General features: G+C 30.9%; 2 protein-coding genes across 3 annotated transcripts; one reads left to right on the forward strand and one right to left on the reverse strand.

Annotated features, from left to right (window-relative positions):
* Nucleotides 1-449: 449 nt before the first annotated feature.
* LOC145759725 (uncharacterized) lies at nucleotides 450-10,749 on the reverse strand. Of its 2 annotated transcripts, XM_082573575.1 has the most exons (10): nucleotides 10,668-10,749; nucleotides 8,841-8,992; nucleotides 6,732-6,845; nucleotides 4,149-4,218; nucleotides 3,418-3,926; nucleotides 2,757-3,012; nucleotides 2,035-2,192; nucleotides 1,681-1,740; nucleotides 1,395-1,505; nucleotides 450-1,248 (listed from the first exon to the last, which is right to left on the reverse strand). In XM_082573575.1, exons 1-10 carry the CDS (start codon nucleotides 10,720-10,722, stop codon nucleotides 862-864), a joined length of 1,872 nt encoding a protein of 623 aa, XP_082429701.1. In that variant the 5' UTR covers nucleotides 10,723-10,749; the 3' UTR covers nucleotides 450-861. The 2 variants fall into 2 exon arrangements, with proteins under 2 accessions (XP_082429701.1, XP_082429709.1); XM_082573583.1 differs by lacking the exons at nucleotides 8,841-8,992; nucleotides 10,668-10,749 and adding an exon at nucleotides 7,364-7,496.
* Nucleotides 10,750-16,985: 6,236 nt separating this feature from the next.
* Nucleotides 16,986-24,513, forward strand: LOC145740800 (uncharacterized). Its single transcript, XM_082558651.1, has 19 exons — nucleotides 16,986-17,104; nucleotides 18,002-18,050; nucleotides 18,365-18,477; nucleotides 18,676-18,849; nucleotides 19,067-19,180; nucleotides 19,348-19,641; nucleotides 19,783-19,926; nucleotides 20,345-20,494; nucleotides 20,611-20,925; nucleotides 21,091-21,202; nucleotides 21,391-21,434; nucleotides 22,127-22,457; nucleotides 22,543-22,583; nucleotides 22,672-22,780; nucleotides 22,851-23,419; nucleotides 23,540-23,743; nucleotides 23,895-24,014; nucleotides 24,157-24,264; nucleotides 24,347-24,513. The coding sequence occupies exons 1-19, from the start codon at nucleotides 17,056-17,058 to the stop codon at nucleotides 24,484-24,486; spliced, it is 3,180 nt and encodes a 1,059-aa protein (XP_082414777.1). The 5' UTR covers nucleotides 16,986-17,055; the 3' UTR covers nucleotides 24,487-24,513.
* The last annotated feature ends 754 nt before the right edge of the window (nucleotides 24,514-25,267 follow it).

Genomic DNA, 25,267 nt, shown 5'->3' on the forward strand with positions numbered 1-25,267 from the left:
CATATAAAGTACTTGCTGGCTAAATGGGGTAAAATAAATAATGTTAGAGTGAATTAATAGAGTTGTTTAACATTTTAAACGACAGCGTATTTAACGTAATATTTAGATAAGGCAAACTCTATTAAAAGCCCTACTTTTATGAAAATTTTTATTTAAACGTACATTGATATGTTGACATAAATAATTGCTTTTAAACGAATAATGTAATTTCTTTATGAATTGTCTTTATGTTGGGCCAAAAATTTCAACTACGCCTTAAAGATTTTAAACATAAAAATACGTTTTTTTGTGTAATGTATCAATTATAGTTTAAAATACCCTTTAAAATATTATAAATAACGTTGATTATAACTAAAAGATAGCAAGATATTAGTATTTTGATATAACTTAAGAGCGCCACCTAACTGCCAGGTAATTTAAACCTGTAATTTTAAACCCGTGAATTTTCTAAAGTAAATAAGTTTATTATTCTAAGGCACGTTACAACAAAATTTATAATAAAATAAACAAGGTTTGTAACAAAAAATTACCACGAAATCAACTAAAAAACTTTTACCTCTCGACACCGTACAGAATCTAGTAACATGGCAGTGTAATTTTTAAACCAATGACTTATCAAGAACCAAAGTTTGATTTTAAAAATATAAATGCAACACAAAAAGAAAAATTATTCAATGCAACTCGATATCTAAAATATTTGATTGGTTTTTATGGGAACGGTAGGACAGCAAAAACAAAATAAATATAAAACTCCTAAGATAATATTGAACAAAAAATTGGATCAGCAATATAACACTTTTGATCGGTAATGGGCAAGAAGTACGCACAGTGCTAATAGCAGGCCACAGTTTCCCGGCTCGTTTAAGACGCGAGGCGTAAACCGGTCGACCAATCCAACCCGTTAGTGGGCGCAGTGAGTACGGGTTGGAGAAGTTGTTGTTGGCCGGGTACGAGACCGGGAAAAGTCGGAATGCCTGCGGGAAATGAAGCGCCTTGTTGCAGCGTGTGTACCGACGGTCCGCCGAGGTAAACTACCTCTCTGGCTTGTAAAAGACCTGCATCTGACATCATAAACGATGCTTGTTTAATCTGCGACGAGGCAGCGGGGGCAGGGGCCAAGTAATGACCGGTTAAACCGGGATGTGTTAAGGCTTGTAAGTCAGTTAGTGCACCGGATATAGTGGTAGGTGAACTGGTTTGAGATGCTTGGAATAATGAAGGGATTTGAAGCGATTTAAATGGAAGACCCTGTAAAATAAACAAAAACTGTCAAAAAAAAACAAATTAAATAACAGTCTCTCTAAATCACATCCTAATTTTTTTTAAAATGTAGCCTTCAATATTAGATGTACAATTTCATAATCAAAGATTTAAACAAAACGTATTAACCGTACCAAAGTTGCAGGAGATCGTAAGATACTGGGCTGAGTTCGGTCGTATGGTGACCATCTTGGTTTGGGAGGTTTGCCTTCCAGCATATTTTTATGTCTTAAACTCGATAAATGCTAAAACAAAACATTGAATTAGGCAAACTGTCATTTTAATAAAAGTTTTATTTTAGTATCCAAAAACTAAAACATCAAATTAGTTAAAATTGCTTGTTTATGTTAAAATTTGAATCAAAACAACATAGTGCATTGGCTTTAAAACAGCGAAATATTTAGAGCAATAATTAAATACCTGAGAGAGTTGAATGTCAGAGTTCAAGGTAACCTTGCATACGTTACAACGATATTGTTCCTATAATATAAACAACAATGTAATTAGTAATAGCAATTAATTTAGTACGGACGATTCAACTGCATGATGTTATTGTCGTAAATATGTCATTACTCTGATTAATGGTATGTTGTGATTTTATAAATTTTTTAATTTGGTAAATAGATTAGTAACAATTTAATGGAAAATTTTATCAAAAACAAATGACGTAAATGTATATAATATTTTGTGTTATTTTTTTTGACTCCTTTTTTGAATATATTGGATTTAAAATCTAGAAAAAAAACTTCGTAGTATTTGACTTGGATTACTTACTGCTTTAACTTTTGGCTTTTCTTCCTTTACTGGCTTGGGCGGAGTCGGAATTCCTTGTAAAGTGTTTTTGTGTCGCAAACTGTTGACGTGTTGCTTCATTTGGTTTTCCGAATTCACGTAAATATCGCAAGTAGTACAGTGTAGGGACTCTTTTAAAACTATAAAAATAAAAGAAACGATAAGTCTGTAATACCAGTAAACAACTAGGTTGAAATTGGTAGGCAGAATCGTTTTGTGGTTAAAATTTGTTCATTGGATCGCGAAGTTCAAGCATCAGTAACATAAGATTATAAATAATTCGCTATGAATTGAGGGTTATTGGAGCCTGATAATGTATATTAAGTATACGGAAATCTTGAAAACATACATCAAAGCCTTTGATTTGAAACCAGTGGTTTTAAGGATTTGGTAAGAAAAAAATTGTCGTTGACCAATTTACTTTTGTAACAATAAGAACATTTGTTGAAATGTTAGAATTTGCTTGTAAAACAAAATTTAGAGATATGTTTGTTTTAGATGTTGTTTCTTATTTTTTTTAAAAGCGTTTGTAGGTTTCAATTGATTAAATTGCAAGTTTTTTTATTGGTCTGGTATGTGTTAAACTACATTTATGCAATGCCATTTTACATATTATCTTCTGTAAATTAAACTAGTTTAAATTAAATCTATGACTGGAAAAATTGTAGGAGATATTCAAAAATTTTATAACGAAACTAACTTACCTCTACCAGGAGGTCTATCCATTTTGGTAATATAACCTGGCAAAGGATCAGGTAGATAAACCTCTCTAGGCGGAGTATCAAGATTTTTTGACGAATCGCTGCCGTCCGTTTTAGTCGAAGAATCGCCAGACCCATTGGACATTGTTTCGTCCAAGTCGTTGTTAGACAAGGGCGAGTGTTGCTCTGTTAAACATTGATCTGGCAGAGATAGTTCGTCAGCTAACGTTGCAAGCTCATTGTTTGCAGCAGTAATGGTCTGAAATAAAATATTCATAATGCACATTATGATCTAAATGTGTGATAGGCTATTTCGATCGTCCCTTAACACCTTGCAGCATATGTTTCCTTTCTTTTAAGCGAATATAAACAATCCAGTTTCGTGCATATTTCGAGTATGTTATAGCACATATGTTTGCTTAAGGAGTGTGTTTATGGTTTTTATTTTATTGAAAAGCTTTTTAACTCTTGGGAACAATAAACTTCATGACCTTTTAACGGCCTTAAACTTTATATTGGTTAGTGTTTTATATCACAAACTTTTTTAATATTGAACGGTTTAACAGCACATTTACAACAACATAAATCTTAAGAAGGAAGTTAATTTGTTTTAAAATATAAAACGCAATGCAACAATGCTTTAAAACGAAGTGTGTGGTTTTACCTTATTCTGGTCGTAATTATCCACATCCGCTTCATTGCCTGATGGCCTTGATTGAATTAGCGACGTAAATCCAGCTTCCTGAGGGACTTGCACCGTGTGAACCGCTGATAAATTGACAGTTGACACCAAGTCGTTGCTGTTGGTAACTGACGGTTGGTTACCGGTCGTAACCAGTTGATCGCATGATGATATGTTTATTGAGCCAGCCTCTGTGGCATTGTCTATTTTGGAAGTTTCTAACGAGCGGCTTGGAGCGGTAATAACGTCCTTAGCTAAGCCCAAATTGTCGGTTTGACTACTGGGACGTGATTTCGCATATGGGTTAAATCGTGCTGGTGCTACCGCGGACGTCATGTAATTTGGGCCGATCTCCAAACCTCCAATTTCCTTGTTGTTTACCAAGATTGAGTTTGCAATTTGGGATCGTTCAATTGACAATACATTGTTCTGTGCTGGAGTGGAATGCGAGATTACGTGACCATGATGCGACTGCAAGGCAGCTGATTTTTCTAAAACAAAGCATACACAGTTGTTAAATCTTAGCATTTTTAAACTTTAAAAAATCGTAGAGAAAAAATCAAACTAGAGTTGGGTAATGATTTAGTGAATAAAACTCGAAATATTTCGTTATCTTATTTATACAAAAGATAACTATTTGAAGCCAGACATTGAAATTCTTTCAATGATTTTAAAGTCAATAATTTACGACGAATCAAACAGATAAATCTTACCTTGGCCGACTCTGTGTTCAAGCATTGCACGAGAGTGTTTTTTGCTCTTGTAATGATTATCTGATTGCACCTACAGTCGTACAAGTACGACAGTAACAGAAAACAAGAAAAATAACAAATTGTTATTGTTTCTATATGCCAAAGAAATTTGTGAAATAACTATAATTACAATTGTTACATTTAATAAAGCCAGGTGCTAATTAAATTAAGTTTACACCTGTATTTGAATATACAACATAAACATGTAAGCTTTAGTTTAGTTGTAAAGTTTTAGCTTATTAAATTTTTTATTAAATGGCAAAAATTGTTTTCAATTTTATAAAAGTATGTTATGTATACTTGAACATATGTTATAGTATATTCAAATTTATTCAAAGCAAAGTTATTACTACTGATTTAAATACAAAATTATTTGCATGCAAGTATGGCAATTTATCACACCAAAATTATACATTTGATTGAAAAAAAAGTAAAATATCGTAAGATAAATTATTTTTGTTTCAAAATGTTACAAAGATAAAAGAGGTAGAAAATTTAGGCTATAAAAAATAAAGAAATATAAACCAGTAACTAATACGATTAACCTATAGCTTCTTACGGCAAGTTTTTTTTTTAATTTAAGTTTCTTTCGAAGTGTTTTTACTTTAAATTTTCTCTCAAATCGAATCTTTACTAATCAAATCGTTTTCTCATATTCGCAGAAAGGGCACGTGATAAAAGCTAATAACTTGACGGTAATCAAATAAAAGTTGGCAGAGGTCTATTTATTTTACGAGAAATAGTCTTAAACAACTTCTCAGTCTCAGCATTCTGTTTACTTTGTACCCAATAATACAAATATCGGTTTAGACTGACAATAAAGTTCATACACTACAGCGGTAATATTATTTCGCCTGACAAAAGAGGTTTGTTAATTGAACTACAGCTGTAAAATACACTTGTTTGTATTATTAAAAATATACACACACCAAACTTTACGCTTTCCAATTTTTAATCATATAATATATATTGCTATCTAATCCAATTTACTCGACAAGCTTTGCTTAATAACTAAATATTGATTTCGGTTAAACCTGAAAAACTATATCTACTCTTTCTGAAATAAACAGAATCTTTAATTAGCCGTAGGGTTTCGTTGGTGTATACTATACAAAACTTGCCCTATACCAATAATCCGTGTATAAGTTTAACATATCGACGTTAGAACATATTTTCGGTTAATTAACTCTTCGAATTATAACCTTACCTAACAGGGTATTATCTAAAGCCTAAACGTAGGCAAAGTTCAACTAGAATTTCTTATGTAACTATAAAGAATATGCTTGTTACAGTTTTCTAGATGATTTTTCTTTTTACTTGGTCGCCTCGTTTCGCGTAAAACGCGAGAGCACAATAGCGAATTAACATGTAATAAATAAAGATTCTCTTGTTGGGTTCTGTTTTCGCAACACCCTTACACTATACAACCGGAGATACTTGCTAATAGCCTAATACATACTCGTCATATATACCTAACTACCTCCGTATGGAGCTGTAAAATGTGTAACCCGCCGAGCTGACAGACTGCTATTTTTATTGTTAACTGGGTTTTGAAATGTAAAGCATTCTAACCGCGGATTATCTTAAAGGGGTACGACCAGAGTGGTAGGAATTTTAAACGCTTTAAATTTGAATGACTATGGGGCTCAACTTTAAATGCGAAGTTTATCTTTTATTCTTGATTTAGCTTTCCTATTAAGTCTAGAATCGTGGAATGTTTACTCAAAATGTAAATACCTAAATATCGCATATTTTTATCCTTAAAAATTCGACTTTAAGTAATAAGGTAAAAACGCGTTAACATAATGATTTATTGCATATTATTTACTTAAAACATTTACCGGGCACTTAATTGTTAAAACAAAAATAGACCTCTTACGACCCCGGGCTTCACCCTAAAATTTTATTCGATGTTTTCACGTATTTTGTTTCGCGTTTTAAAACTGTCAAAGCAAGAATATTTTCTTAGTGCATTCTTGCGGTGGAGCCAGGCAACCAGCGTTGCAAAACTTGGCCGGGGAGTTGACATTAAGTTTATAGGTAAACACTGACTTGTGTGGTTTTAGTTTACGAATTTACATATTTATCTGACACCTCCGCGGCCTTTAATTAAAATTTTTTCTATTACTTTATTTCTATATTAAAAAATATATTTCTATTTTTTATATGTTTGAAAATTAATACCAAATCTAACTATATGCCTACTGTTAGCTTTTAGCCTAATTAAGGAATTTCCGTTCTATGCTAAGCTATCGGAACAAGCTCATTAATTTAAAGTTATATGAGTGACGTCATCTTATATTTTTGTTAGTAAACAACCTAACAAGTTTAACTTTTAATTTTTTTTTTATAAAATTGAACCTCCAAAGCCGTTATAACAACTTTGGAGGGCACATTTTTATATATTTCTAAATTTAAACCTTGACGACAAGCAGCATAGGTTAATCGTATCGAGAGATTTAAAAGCGAAATACACGATATTTTGGGTTCTATAAGAAGGGAGAAAAAGTAGAAAAATTGCTTTATCTTTTGATCAAAGCTTACCTGGGTTAGAAGAGTGATGTTGCACACGTCACAGCTTTGCGGAACTGTCTGATTTCTTTTCTTGTTTAAGATATGAATCGCCTCTTGAAACACGGCCTTTTCGACGGGGCCCAACTGCCAAAAAACACAACAAAAATGTCAGTTATTTTGCACCTCCATCAGTTCAGACCGATGAATCACGTGACTCATGACGTTAACGACTCAACAGACACCACGAGCAGTCGTAGTAAAAAAATATTCTCGCTAAACGATTTTCGAATCGTCAAAATATTCACTTAAGTTAAGCGCGCTGGCTGAAGGTATTTACCGCTTGAGTAAATGAGGGAATTTTAATTCTCGAAACATTGGACGAAACACCAAGTTAATCAACACAACGGATATACACTTGACTGCACGGCAAAGCGCTCACAAAAAAACAATTTTCCTAATTATCAACAAACAACTTCTTTGCGAATGAAAGAAGGCTTGTGTTAAACGTTAAACTAACTTTTAATTGCGAGTATCAAAAAATTAGAATTTTTTATTTTTATGTCTTAACCAATTAAATAATATTTTTAGATTTATTAAATGAAATAATTAATTACTTTTAATTTTAAGATGATAATTTTCTATGATTTATTAATATTTATTACCTGATGATTAAAAAACTTTGTTTTAAATTTCTTAAATAAACTTTTAGACCAATAACCACTACACTATTTTGTTTTCAAGTTCAAATTTAGATCTGTTATTTTTACGATGCTTCCGTGCTTGCTTGTCACTTATAAACTGTCTGAAGACTCAAGATTTACGACAGAATTACAAGCGATAAAAACGAGAACGACAAAAAAAGGAAAAAATCGAGAGAGGGTATGTAAAACTTACAAAATAACAATACAGTTAGGTTGGTTATCTCAAACCCAAATCTTAGTTGATTTTTAGATAAAAAAATGTCATTAGCTTATAAATAAACATGGTCTGCGTTTAATCAAAAAAAAATAATTCTTTTTGACCTAAAAAAAATTTAAAAATCGAACGATTGAATTTTTATTTTTTACGGTGTGTTGTTATTAACAATGAAAAAAAAATAACAAGATTTAGATTGTAAATTAAAATAAATAAATTATTTAAATATTAATGGCCATTAAATACGTCTTTACAATGGTTCTATAAATATATTAAATGTTTTACGATGCGACCATGAATAAAAATAGTTTTTTATATAAATTTTAAATATTCATACGCCTATCACTTAAAAGCACTTAGTCTATTTTGTTAATATAGAAATAAATGTACGTCAATTAATAAAAATATAATACTTTAAACCTCATACCTTTTTAGTAAAGAATTAAATGCCAGTAAATAAATTTTTAAAAAAATATTTATTAAAGTGTATTACTTAAAATTTAGTCATTTTATTTTCTCTAATTACTTTAGACATATTTCTTGCGAGGCGTCGTTTATTATTCCCTTTTTTGCACCGTAAAGTCCGACAGGGTCATCAATTATGATTAAATTTGATTTCTTTCATGAACTCTGATCTTTAACAGCATTTAAGTAAGGCAGCGAAAAAAATATAGTTTAAATTGACTATTTGATTTAAAAGACGACTTGTCAAAAAAAACAAGTTAAAAAATTTGATTCGCGTGTTTTTAGGATTAAATCTTGTCAGTTTACTTTAGTCAACTACAATGTTAATTTAAATAGTAAACTAAGCATAAATGTTTTGAAATCTCGGCGGGTTAGTTTATTGCAATATGGTTAACAATAAACTGCTTGGCAATTAGCCCATGTCTTCCTTTATATTAACTGTCGTACGCGGACTTAAACCGTGTTGTCTTTTGTTCGTTGTTTTAATCAGCGTTTGTGTTTATAAAATTCCCTTGGCGCTAAACAGGCCAAATTCAATTAAACAGAAGGCGACCTCAATTAAGCGAAAAGCGAAAGTTTCCCCGAAAAAAAAATCGTTGAAATTTTTTTCGCAAACTTTTTCGCAAAAAAAAAAAGTGCTTAATAAAAAAATAACTAAATTTTATCTGACAATAAGAGATCATCAATAACTTTAACTATGTTTGGTCAACGTTTACTTAATAATCAGGTAAACAAATTAATGTTTATTTCAATATTTACCTTTCCGGTCGAATCTTCGCCGTTTAGCGCAAACTTCTCCTTTTCTATTGAAGTCGTTCTTGATATGATTGTCCTAGAAGCCTGAGAGTTGTCCAGCGCGCTTTGGTTAATAAAACTTTGAGCTGTGGTTTTTGAAAACATATTTTCAGACGCTGCAGAAAAAAATTAAAAAAAATTTGTTACCGAGTTTGCAAAATAGTTTGATGCGCTGTTTAAACTGGTACCTAACGCTACGACTTTTAAGCCGATTAACTAGTCGCGTGTTTCATAATTTCTTTGTGCGCTATGTAAGAATGTTTAATTCTACATAACATATAAGTCTATGCGAACTTTGAATAAATAACAATAAACAAACATAATTTAATAGAAGCCGGCTAATATTCAACGAGGCACTCTTTGTATAAACTCACTCACATGCCATGTGTTAAAAGCTAATTGGATTTTAATTTTCAAGTTTATTAATTTACCCTTGTCTATTAATATTCTGCAAACGTGGCAGTGCAATTGATCTAAATTTAGAGTACCACATATACATACAAATGAAATGAATAATAAAATTTATTTATGGACTTAATCCCAGCGTAATGACTCATTTTAAAGTCCATACCACTTTTTTATTACATTTAAGTTTACTATGGTAATACAAAGTTGTGTTTAAGAAAAAAAACTTCGATGATTTTTCATTATAACAATAATACGCATTTTCCTGTGGGAATTTGCATTTAACGAACTTTGTCTTAAAACTTTGACGTAATTTATTAAAACTGTTTCGGATCGTTGAATTTTCTTCGGATAAAATTAAGTTTTTCTAAAGTCTGGCATCATCGGCGATCGATACCCAAAATTGACTGCTTAAAAAGCAAAGTAGATTTCTTATAGCTTTATCGACTGTTTTTTTTTTTATAATGGACGATTCGAATTAATCGGCCTGACAGCAAATCGCTAACCCAAGATGAAAAATCGATGTGAAGTACTCGTTTCAAGTGTTTTGCGTTCGATATTAACTCGTATAGTTGATCGCTTTGTGCTGCTTAACATGTTCCAATATAACAATTATCGTAATTAAAAAAAATGCTTTCTATGTTAAGCTTTAAAATTTAAACTCTAAACTGTATGAATCACTAAATCTATTTTTAACCTTATTTGTTATTAACAAAACTGGCAAGTTTTTATATTATTTGAACGCCATTACTGCATCTAACATTTAAAATAGCAAAATTTCTTCACTAAAATCCTTTTATTAATAACAGATCAATATTTTAACCTGCTCTATAACGGAATCATGTACATTCCGTCTAATTAAAACAAAAAATATGAACGAGCAAATTCACCCCACGTGGTGTGAATTTCTAATGCGGCAAATGAACTTTTCTACCCTTAAATAAGTAATGAGACGGGAGGTACTTTGCCGATATTAGTTTTCGTTTAAAAAACAAACATTAGCCCACTAAGTGAAAGTGCTCGATATTAAGCCTCATACATTTGTCGATTTTAAATTTATCGACTGCTGTCCCGCAGGACTAAAAATACTTCCTCTAAAAACAATAAAACGAAAGCCCAGATTTTAAATTGATGTTTTAATCCTAGTTAAAGTAAACTTAAACTAAACGAAAGCGAAATATGATTTATTTTTAAAAAAACAAAGAGTATTTTTAAGACATTTATTGATTTTATAAATTTTAACTCACTTTAAAAATATTTCTGGATTGCGTAAATTATAATAATTATCCAAAATTTTATCATTTCGAACTTTAATTTGCCGTTTTAATTATTACCCTTTTATACCACGCATTTGTTAAATCACGAATAAAAAATGTAAGTACTTACACGAAGTTGATTGAAGTTGTAAGGCTGGGGGCTCGCTTCTTGAAAACGTGAACATTTTATTTGTTTCTATTTGTTGTTTGTCTTCAAGGATTTGTTGTTGAAAATGTTGTTGTACATGGTTAGCGTATAGCGGTTGATTCTGCATTAGTTCTATTGGCTGCATAAGCCCGTTCTGTTGTCCTAGTTGTTGAGAAATAAGTCGGTTACTATGCATTTGGCCCATCAGGATCTGTTCGCTTTGTTGGCCTTGCATATACGCCTGTGTACCAACACCGGGGATTTCCCCAGACAGAAGCTTTAATTGAAGAGGTTGTTGGTTAGGTTGCATAGGTAAATTGAGCATCATTTGATTCGCCTGTGTCATGCAATATACCAGTTCACCGCTTGGGCCTATCATAGGCACCATGGACATCTGCGGTTGGTGCTCCACCACGCCCTGTTGCGGTGGGTTTGACGGCAAGACTTGTGGATGCGACGAAAACATTTTTAATTTAAATTTTTGTTAATCTGTTAAAACATTTTCAGATATAAGTTAGAATTAGTAAAAATTAAATGGGGATATATCGGTGTAAAGTAAACAATTAGTTTTTACAGCGTAATGCGACAAATTGGCCCCGAGCGACAATTAATCTACGACCTACACCATTATTGTGTAATTAACATCACTTATACGTATTTTAACTGCGAAAAACAAGGTGACGCAATGGCTCTAAACCTTTGAATTAGTGTGACTAATACGGCAAATTTTGTTATTTCTGCAAGCTCATGTTTCATTGTAGTTATTACTATAAATATCCAATAAAATTCAATTCCTCGAAATCGTAAAATTTTAAACTTAAATACCTCAACACTGCGTGAGATATATCGCATACACTCGGCTAAAAATAAGCATTTTAACATTTAAATTTAGATCACCTTCTTTAATAAAATATAAATTGTTATAATGCTCTTTATTGCCATCTAGAAAATGGCAGTTATATTCTACTAAAAACTTAGAATAAAAACTTAGAATTTTAGTAGCACCTAAACCTTTTTAAGTCTAAATTATCTATTTTTTTAAACTGATTGACACTAATTTAAATTTTTTAACTGTTATTTACCTCACTAGCTTTAGTTTAAAGTTGCTGTAACTTTTTACCATCGCTTTATACTAAATTCACAATAACAAAAATCAAAATGTTTTTCTTCGGTTACGTTCATCCGTTTTCTCACCGACTTGCTATATTTGAGCAAGCCAATGAATTTCTTTTACGATTTAATTTATAAGACAATCACTTTCAAAAGTGTGCGGGTTGTTTTATATATCGCGTATCTGTGATATTTACTCTTAGCAGGATATATCTACGACATGTCGTCAAATTGCTAGACTTATTTTACGATTGAAAGCAAATTCACATAGGCAACATCCTATAGAAAACTATACGATCTTTAAATTTGTCAAATTCTATTTGCTTTATAAAGGTAGGTAACATTTATGGGCACTATTGACGTTAATACGTTAACAGTAAACCTATTAATGTCAACTAACCAGCAGTGCACTGTCCGCCTTGGTATTATTATTTTTTAAATATGGTCGTTTCGTTGAAACTTGATTATTTGTATCTCTTGTTTGAAGAGGCACTTTTTACGCCCCCATTTCAAAATCAACCTTTTTATATTTTAAATTTCGCGTCATACTTTAAAAGTAGGTGTCCAAATGTACCCTTTAATGTATTGTTTTTAATAAACAATAGAGGATAAAGGCCCTTCCACCGTGAATCGTCGTTAAAGAGTTAACCTACCAGTAGACTCACTTTACGTGGAGAGATTTCTTTCATTTCGGGTTTTTATAGATTTTTTTAAGAGCCCTTATACTTACATGACACTCCAGCAGCCTCCACTTATAATCAAACAGATACAAAACGTGGCCCAAACTGAACAACAATTTATAATCCCGGGCGGTACCAACGTATTAATCAGGCATTCTGAGCTTTGTTATTTAGCCACTGATATTGTGTTAGAATCTGATTTTTGACTGAAAATCCTGTGAAACTTGCATAAAAGTTAACCGTACTAAACTTAAAAATAATTTTACTGGTTTTGATTTTATTTACTGAACCTTCTATTGCAGTTATTAAAGTTTTGGTAATGAAATATCTAATTTACGGAGGATTTAAATATACGTTATTTCTTTAAATGTCGGCTTGTTGGTAACGATGTCGTAATATAGTCAACACACAAAGGGATACGAAAACTAACACACCTTACCTTTATTTATTGTGCATTGTATAACTTACTATAACTATATACTTTGCACGACCACGGCCTATTCATAGCGAATTGAAAGTATTGCATTTTTGCGATAAGTTATAATTAGTTTTAGGTTGATCTAGTGAATTTTAAATATGAAAAATTTAAATCAAAGCCACAAATTATCGACTTTAAAAAAGATTAAGTTTCCTTTGCCTATATAGCCCAAGGGTACGCCATGTTGACAATATAATTTATAAAAAAAACATTTAAATTTGTTGTTCTTATTGCGTATTAGAAAGTTAAAACAATTTAATTTATATATCTAAACATTTTTTGTCTTGCTTTTATATATGGAGTAAAGGTACAGTGTTGCCTTTATATATAAATTTATCTTTGTAAAATCTGAGATCCAAAACTAAGATAACCTATCTACTATTTATAGTCCATCAAACCTATTTATAACATCTGTGTAGCCCTGCCCATTTATGCTAATTTTTAATTTTATTTTACCTATTTTCATACAAACGTCTTAAATCTTTATTTTGTGCGATTTTTTGTTATCTGTTTTCCATATGTTTTCTACTAATGGCTGTTACATTATACAGAATGACAATACACGTATAACTAAACGCTGTTCTAAAGTGCACATAGTATAATGTAGCTAACAAACTGCTCTGATCATTTATCAAGTGCACGCAGGAAATGGGCTCGCTCTTCATTACGTTGTATAGCTTTAATGCGTTCGTTCGTTCGTTTTTAATTGCCAGTAATGCAGTATACATTACGACTGGCCGGCAAATAACATAATGCACTTTTTTGCTCTCGGGCGTGTTGCGACGGTAACAAACTTGTCCTGTTTACAGACATTAACGTAAACAACACTGCAGCTTCTTGATCGGATTACCTGGAAACAAACACGTTTTTCATGTATCCACGGACTAAGTAGCTTTATACGTTATTTGGCGAAAATATGCGGTTTAATACGTTTTTTTATAAGAAGGTTAATGACCTACTTTTAGGTTATTCGTAAACTTTTACTACGTACTTTACACAAAACCTGTTGAATTAACAAACCTCTTAAAAAAATTAGTTTAACTAGATGTTTTTTTCGTGAAATCATAACTTATTTTAATCACGAAAACAACAATAACGTTGCCTAATATGGTGGCATTTGAGTTTCTCCTATAGTGTAAGTTTAGTCTAAGACTTTGCTTCTTACAGCCTAACCTTAAACTAGTTTTTAAGAAACGACTTGTTAGGTGTAAACGATGAAGTCATCGTCGTCTAACTTGGACTCATTATTCAGGATCCAAAAACGTTTAAGTTTGTCATAACGATAAAATTAGTTCAAGTTATTATTAGTCATGTCGTTGAACTGTATATTTATTGTTTGTTTAATAAATTTGTTAATAATACGTCACGCAGCTTATATACCCCTATATTATACTACCTTTTCTCTTGCACCTAAATTTTAAAATAACATTTTTTATTTTTCTTAAAATAATTTTTTTTCGGTGTATACATACTGTCGGTCAAATGTTGATTTTTAACTAAAATTTACGACAACATTATATGACAGGTGCTCTAGTCCAGCGTTAAAAAAGTAAACAACGTCATACCCCACAAAAGAACTATAAACCAAGCCGTAACTCGAACCCAAAATAAAATTTATTTATAAACTACTACATTTTTTAAAATATATTATTACGCTATATCGACATAAACACCAAATTTTCGTTTAAAACACTTAAAAATCATTACTTCACTATATTATAATAGGAAACCATATAGGCACTGAGCTAGGTTAGATATTACAGGAAGGCGTACAGCTTAATGGATGTCATTAATAAAGCAATAAAGCACTTTGATCTGTCACATTTAACCGACTTCCTTCGCATTTTCCGTCAATCACGTTAAAATCTATGCGAAAATATACGTAAGCATAATATAGGTATTTTATATTTATATTACACCAATGATTTTTAACGATATTTTTTATTTAATTAATAGTTGTATTTACTACAAATTAAGCTTGGTTTATCAAGTTATAATTTTGCTTTTTTTTTAAACCTTAACTGTGTGTTTATAACATATTATTTTAAATAATTGATTTAAAATTTTGACATTGATTTATTTTACAAAACAAATAATATTTGTTTAACTTGGTTTTGGTTTTAAACTCTTTTCGTTTATAAAAATTTTATATTTTGACATAACCATAAATTTATAGTTATGTTAATTGTTTATGTTTCGTAGTAAAAGTAGTAAATCAATCAGACAAACATTGTTTTGTTTGTAATTATACAGTAGTTAAATTATACGTTTTTATTATTCTTAAAAATAAATTTATACAATATTCCGTTAAAACTATTTTATAAAAGTCAAGAATTTAATTTTTTTACCATTAAAAATTTTTTTTTAAATTAAATTATTTAAAACAATTGGCAAATTTGGTTTAATATACTTCAGATTAAATTAAATCACGTTCATTTTTTTATTTTTTATCCCACGATGATTATGATATAAAATGTAGTCATTCTAACGTAATTCTCTCACATTAATTATAGATTAACAAGAATTAAATCACTTTGACATTAATAATGTACACAATACAATTGTAATTTTAATCTTTTATGTGGTTTACTTAAGTTATTTTATTCTTTTTTATCAAGTAAATTTGTATGAGTTATGGGAGATTGTTTTGTTTAAATATCATAAATTCATGTTAGAGTTATTAAAAAAATATTCGATTTTAGTTTTATTTGCAGACTATTGAATAATTTTTTTTGCAAATCTTTGAATATTAGGGCCATAGAAATATTTACTGGGTCTCGAACTTCAGAATTATATTTAAACACCTCTATCAATAAGATAACAACATTGCAATATATTTTGCTCCACAGCACAACCTTGCGCCTGTTTTTATTGAATGTTTTTTCCCTGGATATCAGCATTTCCACACACTTAAAACTTTTTAATTTTTCTGTATCAAACTTTTTTCCCTTTATTTTTTTAACCTTTTAGGTGTAAATGTTCATTTGAAGAAAAAAATATATAATATTTTTTTACAGATGTTAAAAATATTTCTTGGTAAATTTATTTGTTTAATGACGTAAAACATATACTCTTTTTTGCAAATTTGTTCATTTTAACTAGTAAACAAAACAAAATAATATGCGCTTGCTACGACGAATACAGAAAAAAGTATTTATTTATTTCTCACAAAGCAACTTTAAATAACTAAATTTTACATTGTTAATATATGTAGGGGCATAAATTTGTTAATGAAATAACATTTTTTATCGTTTAGTTAAATGTTATCATTATAATTAACGTATAGCAATTTAGGCGACGTACTTGCGGTTAAAAACAGGCTTTTATGCACCTGTAAAAATTAAAATAATTAGGTTGGTTTCCTTTGATAATAACCAGTTGTGTTTTAACCTGTAGCCCGTATTTCCACAAATGCAAAATTATCGATCATTTAATTTACGAGGTTTTGATATGCATCGTGCAAAGTGACTTTTTGTGTTACGTATCCGACCCCTTTGTAGCTGGAAATAGATGTTTAAAATATATTGTTTTATTACCGGTTCCACGTTGGTCGTTATGCCGTTCTCCATCAATCAAAATAACATAAAAAAAGATAATTTGCATGAAGTCATCGACAAATTGGTTTTAAATTTAATTGCCGCTAATGTTATCTCGAAATAAATATTATTTTCAATTTATTTGTTTTTTTCTAAACTTGAAAATTGTAATCAATTTTAAAACAATTTTAGGTTAGTTTTTATGTAGTTTTTTTAATATCAAAGTTGTACTGACATTTATGTATATTTTAACAGTGTATTTTTAAAACTATATATTGGATATTTGTTATGCCAAAAGTTGTAAAAACTTAAGGACAAAATTTTTTAGTGTATTGATAACCTTTTTTATCACAGATTTGTATTAACAACCGCTTTAATATACACGTATTGAGATTATGACGTCACGGGGGTGAGTGACGTAGTATTGATCGTATAACAACGTGGTGGCAATCGTCACCACCAGCGCGATATTTTAAACACGAGGCCCTTAGGGCAACCGGGCTCCTACATTGCATTTTGATTTCTTGATTTCCGCTCACTCAACGGTTAGAACCTCAGGATTAAACATGAATTTTCTCGTCGCCCTTTCCTGCCTCGTTGTAGCAGTTTTGATCGGTGAGTTTTTTTATTTTTTATTTTAGTAAGGTCGAACAGGATTTAAATAGTTTTTTTAAACATTTTATTACAGTGAAGTTTTTGCTTAAAATAAAATTTTATCTTTATTTGGCGGCATGTTAAGTAAGACTTTCATTGTTTGGGCACCATTAAAAAAATTTTGCAAATTTTTTTATTTGTACAAATGTGGTAAGGTTGAAATATCTTTATGGTTGTTAAACTATAGTCTTTATAGCAACAATAATTAAGAAAACGTATTCTAATTTTTTTATTAATGTTAAACTTTTAACATTAAAATTAAATAACAGTTCAGTTATTTGATTTAATTATTTGCAATTTGGATTAGCAACAGTTTAAAACTAGTTATGGATTTCTGGGTATAGGCATATTAAAATTATATATATTTTTTAAAATAGTTACATTCTAAAATAAAATAAAATTAATCTCTAAAATATAAATCATAAATTATGTGACTCGAAACGTATAAGTAAGCGTTAACTTTATTTAACACCACTTCAAAGAAACCTCCGCGTTAGTTTTAACATCAAAAAAGAATTTGTAAACACGTGACCGGAGATTTAATATTTTAATAATTTGTTTGAGGGCCTAGGGGCGTACCAACCCGAGAAAATCTTGCTATTGTTAACAATCAAAATATCACGCCCAAAAATCGTGCTAAAAATGTTTTGAAAATAAATCTTTTTGTAGTTAACTTCAAAAAAGTATTGGCACCTATGCTTTTTGTGATTATTTAGCATTTTGGTTTTGAAATCTTGATTAGCAATGATTATAAAATTTTATGCAACTTTTAGGGCTTAAATATTCATTTTGGTATATAAAATCACAATTTGTAAATTTAAAGTTGGTTTCTAAATTTGAAAAATTTCTTTTTTTCAGAAAACACATCTGGACAATCCATAGATTGCATGATTGCTACAGATAAAAGGTAAAATCAACCTTGTTTTTTTTATTATAATAAAAAAGACATTATCGTAACATTCTTTTGTCATTCCTTAGATAAAATCATTCTTAGAGTAAAAAATGTTTGGTTAGGATTAGCAAAGGTTAACGTTGCGTTCAAAATATTATTATGTTTTTATGTCTTTGGGCTATAATTGAATACACGAGAGTTATATATACACCTGTTTAAATGTTTCAAAAAAGTGGTAGAACTTTCAACAAAAGCCTAAAGCATATAAGCAAACAATAAATACTTATTTATAATTTTAATTAGAAATTTTTAACTAAATTATTTTTCAGAGTACAATGTGGATCAGAAGGAATTTCAAACGCGGATTGTCAATTTAGTGGTTGTTGCTATGACGACACACCATCAGATGACATTCCCAATTGCTTCCTTTCTAAAGAAAACGGTAGGACTTAATCAAAATATGACTATGAATGTAATTTCGGTATTATATATATTTAAGATAGATTTTTTTAATGTCATAAATCTACACCACAACACTATACTAGTGGTTAACCAATAAATAAATATAAATAAAATTGCAAATATTCTGGTAGCTTTCCTTTAACCAAGTGTTAAAAATGATCAAAAAATAAATATTTAGCACCAAAATACTCGAACTGGAGATCGTGGGGTTCGTGTTCGGTGACTTGTGGGTCCGGACAACAAACAAGGAGAAGAAGATGTCAATATGAAGACAACAGACTTGCTCCAAGTGAGTTATGTACAGGAGATGTAAGTGAGATGAAAAATTGTGGAACATCATGCAATGGAACAGGTAGGATTATTTTTATTTGTATAGATTGGGTTTTATTGTACCATGTTATAAACTTGCTTAAAATCTGTATTTATATAGAATTGCCATATATTTATAATTAGTTTGACAATTACGAGTTATTTGTTTTTAGAGTTTAAATAATATTTTTTCTGAATATACCTTCAAATTGTCTTTTTGTTTATTTTAAACTCTATTTAATATTTTATAATATATTTAGCAACATGTCCCGAGCAGTTCCCCGACGTTTGCAAAACCAGAATCGACGAATGTGATTCAAACGATATAGTTCGAAGACTTTGCCCAAATACTTGCAATATTTGTGGGGAATTAGGTAAAGCATTACTTTTAAAACATTTAATATAAAACACTATGTTAAAATTTATAAAATGCATATTTGTATTTTTTTATCATCTTAAATTGGAAAGTTGCATACCATGTAGTAAATATCTTTATTTTTTTTAACTACTATAAGCACTTTTCAACCCATAACTTTTTTAGGCACATCTTCCCCGACACCTTCACCAGCAGCAGCTTCAACTGAAGCAAGTGGTCCCACCACACCAGCAGCAGAATGTAACGATTTATTGGGAACATGCCCTAATCTTGAACGATTTTGTGGCACAGTACAAACACTTAACCGCTTTTGTGGAAAAACTTGCGGTCAGTGCGGAGCCGGCGCAGCAACCACAACCCAGATTATATCCGCTTCATCTTTGGCTGGCGCGGTGTTACCCTCTTCTGTCGATCCAACAGTTGTTACCACTATGAAACCAACAACTAAATATTCAATAGGTAAATATTTGGAAAAATTTATCCTGAGATAATTTGGAAAAATATATTACTTGTTGAGTTGAAAAAATATATCTTGAAAAAATTTGAAAAGTATATTACATTAGTATATATTTATCTAAACGTTGGTGCATTTTGTTTAAGATGTATGCATTGACGAGTTTGACACATGTGACAGATTGGTTGACATTTGTGACATTCCTGAGTTTGTTGAAGACTTAACTTCCTATTGCAGAAAAACTTGCAACTTGTGTAATGGTGGCAATTTGAAATCAATAACCATATCAGGTAAGGATAACCACCACTCACCTTAAATTAATTTTAAAACCTGTTTTAAAAATTAAGCTACTTACCTATATGACCTGTCGATAGCGATAAGTCTACTGATTTTTATTTAATTTAAATTATAACTCTTTTGCCCTGTAAATAGAATTACATAATTTTGCGTTGAACGTGATAAATATTTATATAAGTTTGATTAAAATTTAAAATGATAAGCAGTAAAATCAGCTTGATCGGCTAACATTTCCAGAAGCGGCTTATTTACACTAATCCGTTTCTTAAATTTAATTCTATTTAATTTTAAATCTTTTTGACTTTTAGTCAAAAGTGTTTTAATTTAAATTTGACGAAAACCTATTGAACAACTAACAAGTGTTAAGGTTAGCTTTAAACAAAAATTTTATTTACGAAATTCTCCTCACAGTTGTTCTTGGCGATGATCCCCTGTGTCAGGACGATAACCAGGTTCCATGTTCTCAAATGATCTCAGCTTGTACAACGTCATCAAGAATTGCTGATGCGTGTCCACGAACCTGTGGTACTTGCCAGTTAGCTCCAACTAACTTTGATCGGGGTAGGTATTAACTTAGGATCTGTTTAAAATTATGGCATTTATTTTTTTCTGATTAGCATGGGGATTATATGGCAACATTGCATTGCAATCTTTTCAAATTATTACCTATTTTTAAGCTTTCAAGACAACCCAATTCCCAACACCAGCCGGTACCGTTTCAACTCGTCCATTTACTAGAAGAACCTTATCGGGATTTCCAGCATCATTGCCTCAAAGTTTTACCCCGTTTACTATTCCTAGAAGAGCAGCAGCGTCTGTTACCGAGACAACTCAACCTACAACAACTACAACAACCACCACAACTGAACGTCCTACCACAACGACGACAACAACACCAACGACTGAAAGTTCCACAACAACAACAAGAGTTGTAACACAACCACCAACACCGCGTACGACGACAACACCACCTCCAACAACAACTAATGAAGGTGAGTTAGGTTAAAATGTTTTCAATAAATAAAAACAATTTTTTTTTGAAGTTTTCTTGAATAAATTCGCAGTGGATAAATATATACACAATAAATTATGTTGCACTTTTCAATAATTTATAGCAAGTTTAAATTGTTTTAAACCCTTTGTTGTTTTGATTTTAGAATGTCAAGACACTCTTGGCTACTGCAAGGATATAGCACAACTGTGTAACAACATACATTACGCTACAACTATGGCTCGTTGTAAAAAAACTTGTAAAACGTGCCCAAGCAGGTAGCTTAGATTTTAAATTTGCTGACATGTTTTTATCAACTGCTATAAAATTAATTTAGTCGTTTTTAAAAATACTTTGAAACAAAAGTAAAACTTCTTTATTGTTATTTATTTTAAATTTATATGCTATTTAACGTACTGTAATACGAGATGTTATATTGTATTTAACAATAACCATGGAATTATAGCACATCAAATACTGAAATTTCGGCAGTAAACATCACAGGAGAAGGTAAAACTTCAACTTAAAAGCACACTTTAACCAGCATCAAAACTTAACTTTTGTTAGCACTTAAAATTCGAACTTATTTTTTTAATGCACAAATAACTGACTTGCCTTCTTTTTTAATTGCATGTAACGCTTTAACTGTACACTGTCGCATGCCAACTAATTATTTATTTTATGCAACCATTTTCATTTCGTACATCACGCATCTGTTTAACAATAATATCTTTTTAACAGTTATTTAGCATGCAACTTGCTTGTATTAGATTTATTTTTTGTTGTTACTTTTACCTTTGCATACTTTTCAATAAAATTTTAAACTTTGCACGGTTGTTACCACTTAGCATTAATACAACATTTTTAATTACTGCAGATTATATTAATTATTTTGGTATGGTAACTAACTGATGGTTTAAATAAAGTCAATTAATATGCTTGGACAGTGCAAAACAGTGATATATATATAGGCATACATTTAAAAAAAATTAGGAACTCTTTTTTTGATTTTATCAAATAATAAAGTATGTGTGTTATCAAATAAAGGTAATCAAATTTTTTTTTACTGAAGCCGAAACTTTTAAGTTATTTTGCTTCCATGACCCTGTAATAAATTTAGACCACTTTTCATATTGATACTACCGTGAATATTTGCGACAAAATTTTTTTTTTAAACACAAAAATATTGATTTAAATTTTAGCATGCAAAGACACACTTCCTTATTGCGCTGAGATTTCTTACTTGTGCAATCAACCTGGACGTGAGCAAGTAACAGGGCTTTGTTTACGCACATGTGGACGTTGTGCTTTACAATCAGTAACAGAGCCCGTCATACCCATTGTTCGCATAACTACCCAGTCAACCTCCGAACCACCAACTTTGTCTACAACACTACAATCTACAACCACACCAGAGTTGACAACAACTCAGTCAACAACCACAACAACACAGACAACAAGTTCTTCGAGTACAACTACAACAGCACCGACAGAACTAACGACCGAAATGTCAGCTGTAACCGAAATAATGACGTTAGTATGATTACATGGCACGAATTATTAGAAACCGATTTTACAAATTAGTTTGCGCAATTACTAACTAAATATTTTTTCACAGAATGACAACCGAAGAAGCAACTTATGTGGCGGATAAAACAGGTATAGTAGTTCTACTTTAAAATAATATACATCAAAGAACGATATGATACAAAAAATTGTAATTATTTATTTGTGTTTTGTTCAAAAGAATGCTATGATAAAAATCCAAGATGTCCAGAAGTAGTTTCCTTTTGTGATAATGTTAATTACACAGCTGTACTGAAAGTGACATGCGCCCTTTCTTGCAAACAATGCGTGTAAGTAATTGCAGCAAAAAATGTCTTTCTTTATCGATAAACGATTTATATTGCTTTTAAATTATAACAGTGTTGCCAGACGATCTTTTGTGTTGACAAGAGAAGTTTTACCGGCTTCATCAACATCTACAACTGAATCAACAACAGAATTGTCATCTACATCACCAGTAACTGAAGTTGTATCCGAAACACAACCAACAATTGAAACACGAACGTCAACTTTAACAACCACGACAGAAATGACAACTGAAACACAGCCAACAACAACCACACAGCAACCCACAACAACAACACAAACCCAGACACCAACAGAAACACAACCAACGACTACAACATCGACAGAGTCATCTACAGAAACTCAATCAACGACAACAACAGAAATATTTACACAAACACAACCTACAACTACAACAACTGAACCAAATGCAGAAACACAACCAACATCCGAAGAAACCTTATCTACATCTACAGAAATATTGACGGAAACACCATCTGCAACGTCAACAATCGAACTTACCACAACAACACAACCAACATCTACGACAACAACAACGGAAATGCCCATGGAAACGCAGTCATCAACAGAATTAACATCTATTTCTCAAATACAACCCAATACAACGGAAACCAATGACACAGGTATTAAGGCAGTTTGCATAAAACATGGGCTACCGCAGTTGTCCCGTATATTCTAAATGTTAAAACTAAAATAGATTTAAATAGAGTTAAATTTAAACTAAATCTAAACTTTTTATAAAGCATGTTCGGACAGGGCTGATGCTTGTACAAGATGGGGAGCGATTGGACTTTGTAATGTATTGGACTCTGTAAAAAGGGTGTGTCCAGTTACTTGTGATACATGTGGACAAACGATACTAGAAAGAACTGTTCCAATCACCACGACTAGACAAACAACAACGACAACAACAGAAGCAACTACTGCTGGGTCAACAACACCTGAAGGTAAATTAATAAAACAATTAAGTTCTGGTTTTATCGCTATAAGGGAGACATTGAGTTTTAGTTTACTAGGCTTTGGTAAATGGGAATTTAAAACATTTAAAATTTATATTTTTTGATTGTCGGTAGTAAATACTTATTAATATACTTTCAGTTTGTGAGGATAGTTTTTCTTCTTGTACACGGTGGAGGGGAAATAGAGTATGTAATATTCGAAATGTTAGAAATACTTGCCCAGTGTCATGTGGTGTATGTGGCTCATCATCAGTATCCGGTAAGCAAAATATTATAGTAATGCGAAAAACAGGTGACCAGAACTCTTACTACATTTTTACTGACATCTTAGATAAATTTATATAATAAATCCGTCAAAATATATTTAAAATAATCAGTTTTGTACTTAAAATTTGTTTAAGTAATTGCTGTTATAAATCCCCAACCACGGACTACAGTATTACCAGCATCAACTACAACAACAACAACCACCGAATCGATCCAACCTTCTGCTCTTCCAATAAGTTTAGGTAACTTCATGTTTAAATATAAGCAGAAATTGTTATAAGACTAATTATGTCCAGTTTAAAACCCTTAAATACTTTTCTTTAGAACCGTTGATATGCCAGAACGAATTTGCAAATTGCGATACTAGAAAAGACTTATGTGAAGTTGAGTTATTTAAATCATCGATGGCTAGATCTTGTAAAGTTACTTGTGGCATATGCCAAGAAGGGGATGTTATTAATTAGACAATGACTTTTTAGTTTGTCTTTCCTCGTCCAAAATCATTTAAATGTTATGTTGTGTACAAAGGCAAAAATGCCAGAGTTTCATCTTTTTAAATTTTTCTTTGTTCTTATTTTTTTGCATTACTCGAATAAATTCAGTCGTGTATTAACAATGTGTTGTTGATTATAATCTGATTTTAATTGTAATTTTTATAATTATGATGGAAAGCGTTTAACCTATAAAAACTAAACTCTTACTTATTTCTTTTAAAGAGAAGAAATTTGCTGCGCGCAGGGAAATAAATTCTTTTATTTTTCGTTTTTGTTCCTAAGACTAATCTTTTAAAACAAAACGGCGTCTACACATGTGTAAGTATTTGATAACAACCGTCTTGATCAGCTAATTTTGTTTTACATCTTTTGTAGAAAGACTTCACAATAATATCGGTTGTTTGCAATGGCGTTTTTAAAATATGTATGTACTTTTCAAAAGATATTGTTAAAAAATTTGTTAGTGAAAATAACCAACGCAAGACAATTAAACGATCCATATTTGGGAGATGGGATTCCGTTTAACAACTAAAGTACCAACGTCAATTGTTAGTTGGAGACTTTATGCATCAAAAAACATGTAAAAGTAAGTTTTATGTTAAAGCCTCTTTTTTATATTTCATCAACATAAAAACTGTATGCCTACATGAACGTTTTTTGCAAACAAACTTGTATACAATAACGTCTAAAGCTTTTTTTCAATTGGTATTTCGTCTGTAAACGCCCAAGGCGTAACAATAATACTGGGCAT

This window comes from Corella eumyota, chromosome 1 (assembly GCF_963082875.1).
Source record: "Corella eumyota chromosome 1, kaCorEumy4.1, whole genome shotgun sequence".
Taxonomy (NCBI): Eukaryota; Metazoa; Chordata; class Ascidiacea; order Phlebobranchia; family Corellidae; genus Corella; species Corella eumyota.

Coding starts and splice junctions, on each gene's coding strand:
- LOC145759725 (XM_082573575.1), bottom strand. CDS start 10,722: ATGTTCACGTTTTCAAGAAGCGAGCCCCCAGCCTTACAACTTCAATCA. Junction 6,846..8,840: donor GCGAAGATTCGACCGGAAAG/GTAAATATTGAA, acceptor GTTTTTTGGCAG/TTGGGCCCCGTCGAAAAGGC. Junction 3,927..4,148: donor TGAACACAGAGTCGGCCAAG/GTAAGATTTATC, acceptor GCTTTGTTTTAG/AAAAATCAGCTGCCTTGCAG.
- LOC145740800 (XM_082558651.1), top strand. CDS start 17,056: ATGAATTTTCTCGTCGCCCTTTCCTGCCTCGTTGTAGCAGTTTTGATC. Junction 19,181..19,347: donor CAATATTTGTGGGGAATTAG/GTAAAGCATTAC, acceptor TAACTTTTTTAG/GCACATCTTCCCCGACACCT. Junction 23,420..23,539: donor AACGGAAACCAATGACACAG/GTATTAAGGCAG, acceptor CTTTTTATAAAG/CATGTTCGGACAGGGCTGAT.